Source organism: Boleophthalmus pectinirostris, unplaced genomic scaffold (genome assembly GCF_026225935.1).
Source record: "Boleophthalmus pectinirostris isolate CB_2022bp ecotype Guang Dong unplaced genomic scaffold, ASM2622593v1 HiC_scaffold_2, whole genome shotgun sequence".
Classification (NCBI taxonomy): domain Eukaryota; kingdom Metazoa; phylum Chordata; class Actinopteri; order Gobiiformes; family Gobiidae; genus Boleophthalmus; species Boleophthalmus pectinirostris.
Genome location: NW_026571152.1, coordinates 27,759,806 through 27,778,743, shown reverse-complemented (window position 1 = coordinate 27,778,743; position 18,938 = coordinate 27,759,806). Strand labels below are relative to the sequence as shown.

Sequence of the window (18,938 nt, the reverse complement as noted above, 5' to 3'; positions counted from 1 at the left end):
CTTTCTAAATTGTTGAATTACAAACACCTGGCAATGGATGGTCTCAATTAGTGGTTTGAGGGTAAATTACTCAAACCATTGGAATATTTTAAATCGTTAGACCTGTTTAAAATGCAGCCGCACTTTAGTTTTCTGTGTGAGCCTTCAATTTTCCAAGTAGAATCCATAACAAAAGAAAATGAATTCTGTAATCTGGATTAGTGTTTGCAAGTATTTCATACCAAGGCCATACGAAAGTGAACAAATGTCCTGCCTGAATAAGTGATATTGTGTAATTGTGGGTGTAGTTTCCCATTGTTTAATTTTAATAGCCTGAATATTTGACAATGTCATTAATTCATCAGACCGGAACTTAAATTCAAGTGGACCAGTTGCCGGATTGTGTTGAGTGGTGCACACCGGAAGTGCACCGTAGCGCACAGGGAGTGTTTTTCTCGTCGTGAAACCATCGTTGATGTTTCTGCTTGAAGTTTCTTGTTAAATCATGCCAAAAGTCGTGTCCAGGAGCGTTGTCTGCTCTGATACCAGGGATCGTGAGGAATATGATGACGGGGAGAAGCCATTACATGTCTATTATTGTCTTTGCGGACAGATGGTGCTGGTGTTGGACTGTCAACTCGAGAAACTGCCCATGAGACCCAAGGATAAAGCCAGAGTTATAGACGCGGCGAAACACGCTCACAAGTTCTGCAACGTGGAGCAGGACGAGACCGCTTACATTAAAAGAGAAGCTGGAATAGAGAGGCAGTTTAGAAAGAAATGCGGCAAGTGTGGTCTGCTGCTATTCTACCAGCACCAAGAGAAAAACAACACCGCCACTTTCATCGTCGACGGCGCCGTGGTGAAGTTTGGTCAGGGCTTTGGAAACACCAGCGTCTACAGCCAGAAGCAACCAGAGGCCCCCAAGAAGGTGCGAGTGATGATGACCAAGAGAACCAAAGACATGGGCAAATTTAGCTCGGTCACAGTCTCCACCATCGATGAAGAGGAGGAGGAGATCGAAGCCAGAGAAGTGGCAGACTCTTACGCTCAAAATGCCAAAGTCATTGAAAAGCAGCTGGAGAGGAAGGGCATGAGCAAAAAAAGGCTACAGGAACTGGCTGAGCTGGAAGCCAAGAAGGCAAAGATGAAGGGAACACTTATTGACAACCAGTTTAAGTGAGAAGAGAGGACTTTACGGATATTATGAGCATTTAAAATATTGATCCTCCTAGGCTTTGTAAGCGGGAACAACATCTTTGAGGTTTTTAAGCCATAGATTGGTTGGCCTATTTTTCATTTGGACTCTGTTGTATAAGGAATTAAATTATATGTTTTGTATTCTACATAAAAAAAAGACTCCATGTTTCCTCTTCTTGTTAGATCAGTGTGATCTTGGGCATTTCTGTAATTGCAAGCACCTGTTGTGAAAACCTGCACATTCCATTGTAACTTTTTATTTTGGTTGTTTAATCTATTTTAATACATTGTCAAGTTTAATTAGTTTTAATTATATAAAAAGAAGCTCACACCAACTGTGAGTGAATCCTCTGCACACATGCAGACAAGTTACACTGCGTGTTTGAGTGTACAGTCAGTCACAGAGAAAGGCACTGTTCCTTTATGCCAATACTGCAGTTAAAATCTAGCCTTTGGAATATTTGTTTTTGGGTGTAGTTTTTCAGTTGTCCAGACATCCCAGCCACTCATGGGGTATATTGTAATAGAGCATAATCATTAATTCACCATCAAGTCACAACATCTGTAATAATGTTACGGTATATAATTACAATAGGTTCCATTTAACCAACACAGGTATTTTGTATACATGTTTGAAAACTGTCTGACATTCTTGCCTATATTGCCCAAAGGGATTAAAAGGACTTCCTGAAAACGGAATAAATAATGATGAATGCTTGAAATCTATACTGATATCAAAATATGGCAAATGGTCACATTTTTATATAGCACTTTTTCACACATTCATACACTAGTGTGGTCAAGAGTCTTGTCCAATGACACAATGACAATATTCATTATTAACAATATCAAAATAGTATGCGTAATTAAAAAAGGACCAAAATATGAAGGTGGTAAGTCAGGTTATGTTGCATCATGGACTTTTTTAATGGTACTTGCATATTATGCATATGCATACAGTACATACTATATGACCATAAACTGTATACATGACATATGTACAGTCTATGTATATGACTATGCGAAAGCCTTCTGGACTAGACTAATGCACATGGACAGTTCACTACAGGAGAGTCTGTCGTCTAGAGGTGTTGACAGACATTTTAGTCAGAGGCGCATGATGACGACTTTCCTCTGCTAGTACCAGCACCCTAACCAGCAGCCTGCCCCAAATAAACACCTCAGGATTTTTAATTAAATCAGGGCTGGACAAATCCATGTCACTGTCATTCTTTTCACCAGTTTCTAGTTTTGGGTGTCCTCCCTTTCGCACGGTGGCGCTGTTGAGCCTTCTCACACAAAGTAATTGAAGAAGAAAAGAATCAATCACGTGGGATGTTTTGTCCAATCATAATTCAGCACAAAAGTACCGGGGCAAACAACACATTGTAGATAAAATGCTTCGTGTACTCTTTTAAAATCAATTAAAAGAAGCATTCAAACTTTTAGAAACAATACAGGATACAATTCACATCGGGTTCATATTACATCTCCCTTTATTCCGGTTTTAAAGACTGAACGGTAAGCATGCGAAACTTAGCCTGCTAGCATGTGCGTGGTGCCTGTGATTTTGTGTGTACAACATTAAACTTAACTGGATTTAAAGATAAGGTGGTTTATACTAATCATACCTGCGTATTATAATACAGGACATGTATAACTTAGTGTGTAACCTAGGGTGGAACATTTGTTATTCTGCTAAAGTCTGTCTAATGTGATGGACATTAGGGCGCGCAATGAAGCTGTCAGAAACACTACACCTACAGGGTATAATAACACTTTAACAATTTGATAGACATTGATCATAAGACTTCCTAGTGATGAAATAGACTGATAGATCTACGTTTTTTATTGTAGAGAGGTGGGGAGAGTAGCTTAAATTATACCAAAGTAAGACAAATATATATATATATTTTTTTTCAATATGATTTATTCACTTCTTGACATGCTCTCAAGTCTAATCAAAACTTTTACTCAGGTCAAGTAAGACTTTGTTAAATACTTGGGCATGGTGTCTGGAAACAACTCAGATTACAATTAAATAAGTGTGTACTACCCACCTCTCTCTGTGCCTTTATGTGTAAATTATGCCCTTATTAGTGCTAAAATGCCCAATGCTGGACTTAGACTGTGTTGTAAACATACTTGTTTGTTTAAAGGAATGGATGCTGAGGGCTTTGGAGAGCTGTTGCAGCAGGCAGAGCAGCTTGCTGCGGAGACTGAAGCCGTGTCAGAGCTGCCTCACGTTGAGAGAAACTTGCAGGAGATCCAACAGGCTGGAGAGAGGCTGCGCTCCCGCACCCTGACACGCACGTCTCAGGATGCTGCTGATGTCAAAGCGTAAGAATACAGTCACATTTGCTTATTATATTAAATGTATCATGACATTGTTTTATATTATTAGCATATGAATAAAAGCCAGTACAGGCATATTTTTCCTTGTTGATAACTTTATTCCTATCTCTTTTATCGTATTGATTATTACTACTTTATTGTATTGTAATGGTGTAAAAAGTGCAGATTTTTTTTACCATCAGCTTAAAGGAAGTACCTCAGAGGTTTATTTGCTGCAGATGAGGGGGACTTACAAAATGTGATGTCTAGAATGTTTTGCAATGGATATAATTTTGTTTAGTATACTTTATTGAGCAGTGCACTGAATGTATGTAGTATTGTAATTTCATAGATTTTTTTCATAAGGAGAAATATTCCAAATTGTCCTTAACCAACCCTCCTGCCTAATTTAGAATTTTGACTGTATTGCCCTCTAGTGGAATAAAAAGAAAAAGTATACTTCTGAGATATTATCCATATATTTAGTTTTTTTTATTCAATTTCAGATCAATTCTCCTGGGTTCCAGAGGTTTGGATATATTCCACATTTCACAAAGGCTTGAAACCCTGAGTGCTGCTACAACCTTTGAACCCCTGGAACCAGTAAAAGATACAGACATTCAGGTATGAGAAAACTATTCTTATTAGGACAAATGGTTCATAAAGGACCAGTCATCCATGTGCTTTAGAAACAAGTACCAGAATATATTTAGAGGAATACAAGTGTGCATTTATTCAGTATTTTACTAGACAGCAGCTCAAACCAGTGCATACTGTCTATATGTTCTCAGGCAAGGCACATGATTAGCCTGATCAATAAATGTGTGAATAAAAAGTTCAGAGAAGGGCGGTGTAATTTGTGACTATGATCCAAAAAGCAGTGTAACATCTATGTCCTGGATGGAAACAGCTTGGGGAGTGTCAAAAACATCACTTCTCCTGAATGTCTGAAATTACCAACCCACCCACCTCACTCCAGCTGACCAAACTATTAAAAACATTTTTTTCACGCACTTACTGAGACATTGTCCCACCAACTACCAAGTAGTTCTAAGACAAACTTTGGACCTCTTTTAAAGTCAGCCGGTAAAACCCTAACACCACACCTATACTCTCTTTTCATCTACGGGATAGGCTTTTGCATTTTGCCCATTAATCAACCAGGATCAGGTTTCTACTTCCTGGTCTTGGTCATTAAAACTGATTTTTGTTCATGGGAAGTGCTTATCTAAAAAATGAAATTTTGTGGAAACATTTAACTGAAGACCTTGCTTATATTTAATGGAATTATTTTTTACAAATACCGCTAATGTAGGAAAGAATTAATTTGGCTTAAATTTCATTAAGTAAAACTGATTATCAGGAACATAATATTACATGCAGCCATTTCCATCATGAAGCCACTAACATCCATCTGATGATGTCTACGAACATTCAGTGGGGCTTGTAATTTTAATATTAATATAATATTAAAATGGTAAAATAATCTTTTATTTTTATTTTTTATTAGACTGTCAAATGTGTTGTCTGTTTGATTGTAGAGATTTCATTACTTTGTTTTAAAGCAAAGATAATTGATTAATCACAACTGATCGATTATTAGGAATGTCATCTACTGTAGTAGATGACAATCCAAATTATGTCATGTGCTACTCAGAGGTTAACCAAAGTACTTTTACACCAATATTACACAGAAAACATGTACAGTTAATCTATATATTTATTCCATATATTTAATATATATTAAGTCCTTGAGTGGAATTATTTGAGCTACTAAATACCTCATATTCGCTGACCTTTTGCAATCAAACAAATAAGCAATTCATTGGAAGAATAATTGCGAGTAAAGCAATTAGCAAAATAATACGTTGTTTAAGGCCTGTCAGCATTTGTTTGAGTTATAGGGGGATTTTGCAGTCGTGGTTTGGTCTTTACGTATTTCACTAATTTACATAACCCAAGTAAGGAGGTGTTTAGCAACCCTTTAAGAATATAGTCACTGATGGTGGGAGATAAATGGCAATGTAGGCACTAGGTAGGCAGAGATCACATGACAATATGTTTGTGAAGAAAGAGAAAACAGAGCTGGCAAAAATGGCGACGGGCTTAGGTTTGATCTGTCCTTGTCTCACTTTTCACTCTCCCATCTGGCTCCTCTCTCGATTGAGCTGTTCGCTTTTTGTTAGCTCACTATCATATGCATTCTGTTTATATTCCCTTAAAATGTCTGCTTTCCCCTGCACCCTTTATTGTTGAGGGTATGCTTTCAGCAGATGCAATTGGCAAACCCCAGAGCATCTCAGCATGCTTAGATAGACAAATGCTTTTATGGGTTTGGTGGACATACCATCCTGACCATGTCTACAGTATGTGGATTGTAACTGCTGACAGTTTGTTTTTTTTTCCTCAGTGTTCTTTCTTATGAATGAATGTGTAGCGTAGAGCTAGCCGCACGTGGCTTGCTTTTCCATGCATGTCTGCTGTGATGGATTACATGCTGTAGTAGCTGCGTAGGTGAGCCTATGGCACTTTGTGAATGGGTGTGTGCTGTGTGTATTAAAATATAGCCAATGTAATGGCATGTATATAACCCTGCGTGGGTAAACGTGGCAGACAGTGAGCATATAGGAGGGCCCTCCCTTATGTGCCTCTAAAACCCCTCATTAACTAAACATGACCCTTAAGAGCATGATTAGCCTCATTTCAAGACAGGATGTCGGAAGCCATCAACTGAGGGTTGAAAAATCCATTACTATAATTGCATTGAGCTGAGGGAGGGAGGAGAGAAAAGGATGCATGGATGGATAAAAAGGGAGGAAAGTGAGTGGGAATGAGGGAGGGGGGGGTTGGAGGCAGGCAGTGGGCTGTCAGAGATGCTGCGATTAAGTGAAGGAGGGAGAGGTGCAGGATGCAGCATGAAGTCTGGGGAAGAGGGGTCTCACCTGATTGTAGGAAGTGATCATCCATATGAAGCATGGTTCTTTCTCACCAATCCCCCCTGTGTCTGGCTGCTAAGTTGGTACAATCCTCTGACAATAAAACCACCTCCGAAGACTCTTGATGTGGCACTTTTGCTCAGTTCTCCAGCTTGTGAACAAGAGTCACTAGTGCACTTTTCAGAAGGGAAGAGCCGAACGTGGATTAGGAAGCACTTCAACCTAACATGGGAGATCCATCGCCATGGGGAGCCCTTTGCTGTGCCATGCACAGTTATAGACGGGCACCAGGGGCATTCATGTCTCCTAAATGCTTCACTATAGACAATAAAATGAAAAACTGCTATATTTTTAACCACACCACATCCTGACTTTTTGACTTCCAGCCTGGAGGCTGGCAGATCCAATGTGAGTATTACTTACTTTCTCGTGCACATGTACCATTTGCAAGATGTGCTTTTATATTTTTTGTGACTCCTTTATTATATTCTTTTAATAAATGCTATGAATGGACTGAATAAACAAATGAGGAAAAGGAGTATTTTTTTTTAAATGTTAAGCTTTGTTAATGTGTGTGACAAACCTTAAATTATATTTTGTGTATAGTTAGTGACGTTGTAAAGGGTGGGGTTGCTGTCTCTCACACAGTAGTTGGAAGGTAGTCAGTTCATTGTGTCAAGGCAAGTAAGGACAGAAAGCCTTTTTTCTGTGAAGCAAACCAGCTTTCCGTAACCTTTTTTTGCCAATGTTTTTAGTATTATTCCTCGTCATATTTTGTCTTTTGTTCATTCGGCTGCTCTATTGTCCGCATTTGGTCTAATATGATTCTTGTATGTGATTAATGTGCTGCATTTGTCTGAGCATGACTGGTGGGCACTAGCATAGTGGAGGAAATAGTTGTATGAGCATTTTAACATGATTCCTGGTTTCCCTGCCTGTGTGTTTTTATATTTTCAGCTTTTGTCGGTGGTGTAGATTGCAACTTGAAAATGATATTAAATTGGCAGTTAATTGTTTTTGGTTATCAATGCTTTATTATCTACCCAAAACACTATCTATTGTATTTGACATTAAAATGTCATTTAGACCAGTGGTTTCCATCCTGGCATGACGCGACACATGTCAGGATGTCCTCAGAGTTCTGACCAGTCATTTTTACTTTGTAATTTAAACAAATTACAAAGTAAAATGTATTCCAATTGGTATTTGTCTAAAATAATGCTTGTTAGGAATATTTTTTATCATGATGCAGTTCTGGGAGCCACAATTGTGGACTTCAGGGCCCAGCAAGTCTCTGGTACAAGTGGGGAGGGGCTTCAAGGAAAAGGGTTGGGAACCACTGGTCACAGTTTTCAATATTTTGAAGAAACCTTTTAATTCAGTCCTTAAATTGCATGTTATAAGCTACATGACATATTTTGATTTGAAATGAAGTTGACTTTTGCTGTAGTTCTTAAAAAGCACATTTGGCTTTTAAAATGAACACTGTGATCAGAGTTCTACTTTTAATAAGTAATAAATAAGTAATGCCCATCAGAAACATCACAGTTAGATTTATTTTTCAAAAAATGTTGAGCCCTATTTAATAGTTTGTTTAAATAGGAGATGAAACATTAGACTAGACGAACAAGACAAGATGTAATTTTGATATAATCTATAATATTGTCAAATGTTTATTTTTTTTAAATAAATGTATAAATTATATATTTATAAATAATTTTCAGTGAAAGCGGTGGTTACAGCATGATATTACTGTTTTATTTATTTTGCACTGTTTAAATCTAATCCAGTCTAATGCAATGTACTATACCATACTCAGACCAAATATGGCTATTTAAATAAAAATTACATTGTGGTATTTTGAACATGTCGATCTTGTGGCCCGAGGTCTTGTTCCATAGCTTAAAACACTCCATATATTCTCTTCTGTGCTGTCCTGATCTCTGACTGGATACATGTAAATCTGTTCTCACCCTTCTAAGAATAGACAGACCATTATAGTAGTAAATCTCATTCATACAGTAAAATACTTTACTCTCTGTGGTGTGTTGCTCATATTGGGTTTGTGGATGTCTGTCTTTTTCAAAGAAGAACATTTTGGAATTTCAATTGGTCGTCCATGACTCATTGCTCATACAATCGTCCAAATTATTCAATTTCAGAAACAATAGCTCATATTTTCATTGTGTTCATATTTTGACTTGGGCCAGTATTCTGAATGTATATTGATTTCCATTTCTATTTTTCTTCACAGGGCTTCTTAAAGAATGAAAGGGATAATGCTCTCCTGTCAGCCATCGAAGAATCCCGGCGCCGGGTCAGTACTGGCCTTGACCCATAGTCTGCATTTATTGTAATGTAACGTGTATTGTGAAGTATAAAACTTATGTCTCTTAGTAATTGGGAAAATAATAATTTGTTAAACTCAATCCAGTCCCCAAACCACAACATTAAAACACAAGTTCTAGCAGAAAGTTGGTGCATAAGAGATTGTCTGGTTTTGCCTTTAGGGAATGCTTTTAAAATGGCTTCCCTAATGTGCTGATCTAATAGGACTCATGGTTAATTAGCTGCTGTTCGTATTAACTCTCGCTGCTCCCAGAGGAAGAAGGAATCACCTCCGATTGTGACATTAGATGATATTAAATTTGTTTACAATTATTATATTATGTAATTATTTGTTGCTAATTACGTTAGCCTTTGTATTACATATACAGAACTATGCCCTTATGTTTTATTTCAAAAGTAACAAACATTTATCATTACCCCCCCTCCCCCAACACATATATAACAACTATGCACAGTGAAGGTGCAGAGACAAAATTAACCCAGTAAAAGTACTTTCAATCTAGATTTGTACTCCCTGAGCTGGATGTTAATTATCTCATGATCCCATTATCTTACTTTCAGTCTCTGTGGAGGGTTAAATTAGACTCACAGGTGCCCTTGTGGGTCTATACAAATTTGTTAAGGAGGGAGCATTCTATCCCTGTGTGATAGGCCAGTCAAGACTACACGCTTTTCCTACATTTTACATATTTTTAAGACATATAACTGGAGATCGGGTCTTTTCCTATGGACATGAACAGGCAGATTAGCCAGAAACACATGGTCAATTTATGTCAAAACTAAGATGCTAATAAAAATAAGGAAATGTACTGTGCAGCTGTTTTCAAAGCGGACCTTTTATGCAAAATCGGCCCAAAGTTATATTTGAAATGATTCGTGCATGTTTGAGTAATCTTTAAAATCGGCTTTAACTTCAAGAAGGCATATTCACCTCCACCTCCATATGCCCACTGCTCTGTACTTACTTTGTTCTCCAATTTTATTTTTTAACCTGTGATACACGTAGGATTTGGCAGCATTGCACAGTCATTTTGGTACAAATGAAGAAGAATGTATCATTTGGTTTTGAATGGGGAAGAGCCTCTTGCATTTGAGCTGAAAGTATACCAGGCTACCTATGATTTTTCAAATATTATATACATTCTTCAGTTGAGACAGACTGATACACTTTTTGGTATATTGGCTATGGGCCTTCAATCTCCATTAGTGACCAGTATTTTGTTTAGCCCAACCAGCAGCCGAAATATGCATAAATAATATATGTATAATATAAAGCTAAATTTGAACACTTAAGACCAAAGACTGTACTACATAACAGCTCTTATGAAAATTGCCCCTGCATATTGAACTAAAAATATTGGCAGACCTTTCCGGCCATTGGTTTCTCTGCATTCTAAACAATCAGTATCGTCCAAGAAAAAACCCACATTGATCGATCTCTATTCTTCAGTATATTCTTCAGTATATTCTTCACAGCTGGCATGTGTCCGTGTAAATGAAGATCGTAACCTGAGGTGTCTTTGTGAACTCTATCACTATCAGACGTTCCTGCTGGCGGAGGAGTACCACCGGGAGTCCATGCTTGTGCAGTGGGAACAAGTGAAGCAGAGAGTTCTACACACACTGCTTGGAGAAGGGGAAGACGCTCTGGACTTCAGTCAAGATGTGGAGGTACTTTTTTTTTTAGAATAAATATATACATATAAAAATTGAATCTATAAAAATGACATCTGATATCTGTCCATCTGTGTCTTTTGTCAAAAATAACAGTGCTACAAACGGAGGTATTGCACTCTATGGGGTATTAACTGCTAACATATAACATATTTAGATCACCGTGTTACTGTTATATTATTTTATTTTATTTATCAGAATATTCATTATAAATTGTACTTTTGTTTTTGACACTCCTAGTCAAAAGTCACTCCACCTTCACAGTGCAATCACATTAAAATCTGCTTACCTTCTGCTAATGAAACTACTGCACAAGGCATCAGGTTTGTCAAGTTGTAGTGTATTGTTTTGTATCATGCTTTTCTATACTTATGGAGAATTGTCATGTAGGAGCGTGAGTGACATAGGCTTGTGGGCTGAGCAGGGGGTAGAACCTTACCTCTAACCATAAGGGGAGTTTGAATAGGGCCTGGAAAGATTGCTAAAATATTCAAACATGCATGGATGACATCTAAAACTTCTTCAGGCATGTTTTTGATGAGGGAATAACATTATAAATGGTATACCCTCTATAAAATGAAAAGCAGTAGTTTCATTAGCTTGATAATGAATGAATAATATTATGACTACATTGTTTTTGTGTTTCTCATTATCGTTCAACAAAGCTGTCAAGTTTACAAATGTACTGTTGTTGGTGGATATTAATAGCTTACATTCACACAAATCATATTTTCATGGGCTAATTTTGTCTTATCTGAATGAGCTACCAATGTTTAACCTTAGATGTGGGGAGGTTATTTTTGAAACTTCTCCAAATCTTGATATTCAGCTGTGCCCGATTTTGTGATGGTCCCAGAAATCACTTGTCAAAATACTTTAGTCACATGCTCTTTTTGGTTATGCAAATAATTTATGTGGTCTTCATTATTTTATCATCTCTGACAGCCCAGCTTTGTGAGCGAAGTTTCAGCACCTGGAAGAAGTGCCCTGGATAGTACAGAAGTGGCTTATGGACGGCAGGTATATAATAAACAAAAATTATCTAAATACTTACATTTTTACCAAACCTGTTAGGTAGTCATGATTTGGCTTGTGCTTCTTGTCACTGTTTTGTTCTCATTATGGAGCTTTAATGGGGTCACACAGTGAAGCAGGAAGTTACAAATCAAAGGTATTGATTGGCTAGAGCGAACAGGGGCACATGGGGTATTTTCTCTCTGTGGCATTGTCTCCGCCCTCCCCTCTCCACCCTGTCCTGTCTGACCTTCTTGTTCATTTCTGAGCTGCTCATGAGTCAAAGCTTCTGACCATGTGCCGCCACATCGCCTGTGGTGTCATTTGTTTAGTTTTTGTGATCTTATTTGATGATCTGTGGAACATTTTGATACTTTTTATAATATTTTTGGTTGTGAACCATTTCACCCGGTGGGCATAGAAGTTTTATTTTGTGTGCTGAGGTTAGGATTTTGCATTACGGTTGCTGAAAAGTTAACTTTGTTAACAAAACCGAAGTGAAATTAAGTTTATATCTTTTTACAGATCTACATTTTCAATGAGAAGATAGTGAATGGCCACATACAGCCAAACCTCGGGGACCTGTGTGCTGCCGTCGCAGAAAGTCTTGATGACAAGGTAAGCTGTATATTTTTGTGCTTTAGCCAGATACTTTTTTAGCAGTCATTACATTTTACAGTAATTTACAACTACAGCCATATTAAGATAATACATTATTTCACAGCTATTGTCTTAACATGTTTTTTTAGAATGTGTCCGATCTCTGGTCCATGGTGAAACAGATGACTGATGTGTTGCTCGTTCCTGCCAAAGACACTCTTAAAAGTCGCACTTCTGTGGAAATGCAATTGGCTTTTGTCAGAAAGGCACTCACTTTTTTGGAAAACAGGTTATTTGCATTTTTGTGTAGTCATATTTACCTGGAGCATTCAGTGTTTGTACATCTGAATGTTCCTTTTTGTCTGTAGCTACAAAAATTACACTATGGTGACTGTGTATGGAAACCTTCATCAAGCTCAGCTGGGAGGAGTGCCAGGAACATACCAGCTTGTCCGCAGTTTTCTCAACATCAAACTACCAGGACCACTGCCTGGCATGCAGGTAAATCACAAAATAACTGCTGAATCACTTGGCTACAAACTGGATTAACCTTATGGTGCTTTACAGGACGGTGAGATTGAGGGCCATCCAGTGTGGGCTGTCATTTACTACTGCTTACGCTGTGGAGACCTGAACGCAGCCATGCAGGTGGTGAACAGAGTGCAGCATCAGCTCGGAGATTTCAAGACCTGGTTTCAGGAGTACATGCACAGTCCTGACAAGCGGTATGAGCTGCTCCTCTTTCCTCCGCTAAAAGCTGAATATTAAATAAGAAAACTGCAGAAGCCACTCTTATTTAATTTTTCTTTTGCTTTTACTTAACAAAAGTAAACTAGATACAAAGATAACTGAAACATCAACTACCCTTCTCAGTTATCATTATTCCATCTACTATTATTTACTACCTGTGTCCATTTTTTGTTTTCATTGTCCCTTAAATGCCCTTTTGTTGTTTGTTCTTAAGGCTCTCTCCAACATCTGAAAACAAACTTCGGCTTCACTACCGCAGAGTGCTGAGGAACTGTGCTGACCCATACAAGAGAGCTGTCTACTGCTTGATTGGTAAATGTGATATCAGTGATAACCATGGGGAGGTGGCAGACAAAACCGAAGACTATCTGTGGCTTAAGGTGTGCCTCAAATTATCATTATTTAGTTTCAAACATAAGTTGTATTTTTAATAAACTATGGTCTTCTAACAGTTGAACCAGGTGTGTTTTGATGATGATAGCAGCTCTCCCCAGGACCGGCTCACTCTCCCACAGCTGCAAAAACAGCTTCTTGAAGACTATGGTAAGAAAATTAAAATTAAAAATGTATATATATAATATAATATATTTTTCCATAGACAAAGGTGAACCATGTAACTTTCTGGTTTCTGTTCCTGTCCATGTAATTGCTTTTACCTGATGTGTTCCACTGTATGGCATTAAACGTATGGTGTTTTGACTAGAGAACAAAAATGCCTTGGAAAATACATGCCTTTCTACATGCCATACTGTGAAACATTCAAAGTAAAGAAATAACATCTCCATGGAGAGAAGCAGAAAAGTAACATGTTTTTTTTTTTTCAGATAAATGCTCACATTTCATAAAAATTCAAAGTTGAACAGTAAACAGTTCACGTGACCTTGGTGTGTAAAAATGGGGAGCGTGAGGGCCTTGTGTAGCCCAGATTTAGACCGCACAGTCCTTTCCCCTGGGTGCTGGCTGCTCTATTGGCCCGTTCCTGCGCTGTTCAGATAAGGCTTCACTCTTGTGTCCGTTCCGCCTCTCACTCTGCTCTGTTTGAAGCACAGCCCCGCTCTCTCTGCTGCCCCGCTCCCCCTCCCGTTGCCTGGTGCACTTCTTGTTGTTGTCCTCCATCTTGCCTCACAGCGGGATACAATGCCCGAAGCTCTTCTCTCTCTCTTTGTCCCACATAGCGTCAGTCTTTGCCAACTGGTCTAGTCCCTGTGTCCTTGTCAGTGGTCCTCTACATCTCTCTTCCTCTGTTCCTGATCGTTTTAAACCCCCTCTCCTCACTCTGTGGTTTCTGCCCATTTTAACATACTGTTCTGTAGATTTGTCCTTCCTGATTTCTTGTTTGCACACTGCCGCTGCTGCCTGCATACTCCCACACTCTTATCTATCTTCCCTCCATCCTTCTCTCCTCATCACTCTCTCCCTCTCTTCTCTGGTACGCTCCCGCTTTTTGAACTAAAGTGCTGTGAGTCTGAGATAAGCCTCTAAAATGGCTGACATGGTCCACCCTGTTCTATTCCGCACACTTTTTAGCCAGCAAGAGGATTAAGAATTATAATTAAAAAAGTAAAGTTGATGACTAAGTACCTGCACCACACAAAATGTTTCCTTGTACACACTGGTGGTTGCTATAGAAACAGAAAAGTTTTTGCAGCTGTTTAGACATCTGTGTTACCAATGAACAAACACAAGTTAAATTTTTATTCACTATGTAAATTATCTCCCTCTATGGACACAAGCCGGTAACATCATCAGGCCTACAAGTCAGATACGTTCACAGTAAAAATTTGTTATTTTTGAGCAATAGACACCTGTAACTGAATGAATCTCAGGCATAGGCACATTTCTGTGGATAATTTCATTTTGTTAATGTTTTTACCTTTCCTATTTTGTTAACGGGTCTCTCTGGAGACAAGCAGGTGGTAGACCCATCAGAAAAGTTACACAATGCAGCTTTAAAGGGCTTGTATCACTCTATTGTCTGTTACTATTATAATGTTGTTTCCTCATCGCAAATGGACCTGGAGTGGTGTTTTGTTTCATTCACACATGTTTAACACGCAAACCCTGCATATTTAGTCTTGAGTTCTTCTCTCACACGGAAAACACTCTGCTCCACCTTCACTAGAATCATCTGGATAATTGTAGCTCTGAAATTGCGAATCTACCAGAAAGGTGGCTGTTACATTAAACTACAGCTTCATGACATTACAAGGTGGAACTGAGCATTTTGAGCTTTGGAGATCTAGACAGACTAATAATAAAGTTACTCCAACATGTGTGAATAAGACAAAACACAACCCCAAGTATGAGTTTGAGGAGGTAACAACATTATGACATGATTTAAAGTTCACAAGGACCTTTAAATCCAGACCTTTTTATTGTTGTATATTTATAATTCACTTTTCTGTCCTTGGTCCCACAGGAGAGTCTCATTTCTCTGCGAGCCAGCAGCCCTTCCTGTACTTCCAAGTGTTGTTCCTGACGGCTCAATTTGAGGCAGCTGTGGCGTTCTTATTTCGTGTTGAGAGGCTCCGCAGCCACGCCGTCCACATTGCTCTGGTTCTTTATGAGCTACGACTGCTTTTAAAGGCGTCAGGGCAAAGTGCTCAGCTCTGTAAGTGTACAATCCTCATTCACAGTTAAAAGGCCCATATGACATTATTTTCTGATTTATGTTACAGTGTTTTAACCTCATCATAGCCATATCCGGAGTTGTGCTTTTTTTTTTTTTTTCACAAATGTTTATTAATGCATATTAATCAAATCAATCTTTATTGTCATGTTGCTGTACATACAACTGTAGCACAGACAAGATGAAATTGTGTTTCTCTAGGTATCAATAAAAAAGAACATAATTAAAACACACTCACAGCCCCCTGCCTCCCCCCGCCACAACACATCCATTCACACATCTCTGAGACGGATCCAGTTAGAAAAGTTATTGCAGTTGAAGTTTAAAGTGACCATAATAGCTGTCTGTGTATAAAGTGCCAGTTAAAGTGGCTGAGTGAGATAAATACTTTAATTCAGGCGGAGTCCTTCTCTCATACAGAAAACACTCCACCTTGTGATGCCATGTTGTAGTATGGAATTGCTCCTCGGTGTTTTTAAACTCCATACTGTTTTGGTGGAATTATTTAGATAAGTTCAGCCCTGGAACTGCCATCTGCTACTAAACAAAAGATAAAAGGTAGCTGTTAACTTGAAAACTACTGCTCATGATGTTGAACGGGGCATTTGGAGCCAGACTACTAATAATAGGTTACTGAAACATGTTTGAATGAAACAAAACACAACTCCAGATATGTTTTCGATGATGTAACAGCATTCTAACATGACTAATAAGTCAATTTTGTGTAATATAGGACATTTAAAAACTCCTATTTGCTGTCCTTGTCTACAGTAAGTCAAGAACCCGGCGATCCCCCTATGGTACGTCGACTTAACTTCATTCGCCTGCTTATGCTTTACACTCGCAAGTTTGAGTCTACTGATCCACGGGAAGCGCTCCAGTACTTTTATTTCTTACGGTAAGATAGTGATCCTCTTTTGTGACTTGGATTAAGTTGTGAAGAAAACTACCGTGCAATGTTTACAGTAAGGCCTGTCTATTCTGATTGCTTTCTATTATGTGTTTGACCAGCAATGAGAAGGACAGCCAAGGAGAAAACATGTTTATGCGTTGTGTTAGCGAACTTGTTATTGAGAGCCGTGAGGTGAGTGATACTATTATACAAGGGCACCTGATAAAACTTAAGCCATTACTCTTTGATTTATTGCTATTATAGTTTACATTTGCATTTAAAACGGTATTGGATTACGTGACTTTGTCTGTTCCAGTTTGACATGCTGCTGGGGAGGTTAGAAAAAGATGGAAGCAGGAAGGTAGGTCTTTACTTTGTTATAGAAGTTATAGACCAGTATAACCACTACTTTATTGTCCTTATTTCTTGAATCATGCAATGTGAAATACTTTGTTTAAAGGTGCAATGTGCCACTTTTCTAGTATGTCATTGCTCTGCCTGGGATGTTCCACAATATGACATCAAACACCTCTAACTTACATTTATTAAATTATGGTGGTGGTTTTATAGCTCAAAAATACAGAGAAAAATAGGCATTCTGATTGTGAGCGGGGTTGCCTCTCCACAGATCTGACATGTAACTTATCCTGGTTTGGTCCCTAAGGAGAGAGAAAGGTTTAATACCATATTGTGAAACATTCCAGACAATAACATCTGGAATAACATTTCCACAGAGAAAAGCATTTGACGGACTCTCCACCAGAAAAGATACACAATGCACCTTTAACTGAGACTCTTGTGTTTTCTCTCATTTTCCTTTCTAGCCTGGAGTCATAGATAAGTTTGCTGGAGATACAAGAGCCATCATCAGTAAAGTGGCCCTTGAGGCTGAGAACAAGGGTCTGTTTGAGGAGGCAGTCAAACTCTATGAGCTGGCCAGAGTAAGTTATATTCTGATAAAGTACTGCTTGTGGTGTTTCGTTATTGAAGATGGTGCATTTTCTCTTTGTGTAGAATTCAGATAAGGTTTTGGAGCTCATGAACAGGCTGTTGAGTCCAGTGATTGCACAGGTCAGCGCTCCCCAGTCCAACAAGGAGAGACTCAAAAACGCAGCGGTGGCCATAGCTGAAAGGTTACTAAACAAAGCAGCAAAACATGTGAAAACAAATGGAAAACCTCTGAAGAGATTTATAATGCGGGCTGCTTTTTTTCTCAGGTACCGTTCTCAAGGTATATCAGGAGAGAAGTCTGTGGATAGTACTTTCTATCTGCTTTTGGACCTAATGACATTCTTTGACGAGTACCATGCAGGACACATTGACAGAGCTTATGATGTATGTTTGCTAAAAGCATTATTAATTGTTATGAATTACCATAGAGATAAATACAAAAATAAATACAATGTGTAATTTGTAGGTGATGGAGCGTTTGAAGCTTTTACCTCTCAGTCAGGACAGTGTGGAGGAGAGAGTAGCTGCCTTCAGGAACTTCAGTGATGAGGTAAATTATAACTTTTTGATACTGAGACACTAGTATCATTCACCCTCATTTATCTCATCTCATTTATTTCATTGTGAGTGTTTGTGCATGTGTGTTTGTTCGAGTTGTTCAGTGTTGTGGGGATAGGGTGTTTAGGTGGAAAGGCATCTGAGATTGTTTTAATGAATGTAAAACACTTTATATTATATTTTTTATATGGGCACTATATAAAATAAAGTTTGATTTGACAAAGAATCACATTACTTCAGTCTAAACCCTTTGAGTCATGATCCATGGGGTTGTAGTCTCTGTTTTGTTTTGTTTTTGTAGTGCTGCAAAATGACCAAATAAACAACTACTACTACGACTACTACATTATTAACATGTTGAGTTTTTTTTTTTTTTTACATTAGGTGCGCCATAACTTGTCAGAAGTGCTACTGGCCACTATGAATATTTTGTTTACGCAATACAAGCGTCTGAAGGGTGCACCAGCAGGGACCCCTGGACGATCTCAAAGGACCATAGATGACAGAGACGTGGTAGGAAATGTTTTAATTATATAAGTATATAATTGAGAATAAAACATATTATTTGCATGTACTTAGCAAACTTGACTTCTTTAACAGCAACTGCGCAGCCAGGCCAGGGCGCTGATCACCTTTGCTGGGATGATTCCTTACAACATGGCGGGGGACACCAATGCAAGGCTGGTGCAGATGGAGTTACTAATGAACTGAGACAATACACATAATTCATGTAAAAAAAAAAAAAAAAAAAAGACACATTGCTTTTTGATTTTTGTGTTAAATGGCTGCTTTCAATCCATTCCTCCTGTCAACCCCACCTTTTCTTATTGTCCTATTTCGTTGTTTATGTTTGCATCATTTGGAATAAAAAAACATTATTCTGTTCTGTTGTCAGTTTTCATGTTTTGTTTATTTGTTTTTGTTGCAAACAAACATGGTACATGCCTATTTATGTGCCATTTATTATATGTTGTATTGGCTTAGTCTTATTATAGACAACAGATGTCATTGATATATTTTAATAGTAGACTACAGAGGTGCCTTGCTGAAAATGTGGGTCAACACAATCACT

The 18,938-nt window shown here is 38.3% G+C and overlaps 2 protein-coding genes across 2 annotated transcripts; both read left to right on the top strand.

The window, feature by feature from the left end:
* Positions 1-134: 134 nt before the first annotated feature.
* On the top strand, positions 135-1,905 carry steep1 (STING1 ER exit protein 1). Its single transcript, XM_020935205.2, has one exon. It carries the CDS (start codon positions 485-487, stop codon positions 1,160-1,162), a length of 678 nt encoding a protein of 225 aa, XP_020790864.1. The 5' UTR covers positions 135-484; the 3' UTR covers positions 1,163-1,905.
* Positions 1,906-2,501: 596 nt separating this feature from the next.
* On the top strand, positions 2,502-18,716 carry nup93 (nucleoporin 93). The gene is made up of 22 exons (XM_020934921.2): positions 2,502-2,700; positions 3,339-3,519; positions 4,020-4,137; positions 8,704-8,766; positions 10,341-10,469; positions 11,418-11,492; positions 12,012-12,104; positions 12,236-12,375; positions 12,455-12,587; positions 12,654-12,811; positions 13,051-13,216; positions 13,289-13,379; positions 15,256-15,447; positions 16,237-16,363; positions 16,477-16,549; positions 16,674-16,718; positions 17,182-17,298; positions 17,372-17,490; positions 17,575-17,692; positions 17,775-17,858; positions 18,251-18,379; positions 18,467-18,716. Exons 2-22 carry the CDS (start codon positions 3,341-3,343, stop codon positions 18,575-18,577), a joined length of 2,460 nt encoding a protein of 819 aa, XP_020790580.1. The 5' UTR covers positions 2,502-2,700; positions 3,339-3,340; the 3' UTR covers positions 18,578-18,716.
* The last annotated feature ends 222 nt before the right edge of the window (positions 18,717-18,938 follow it).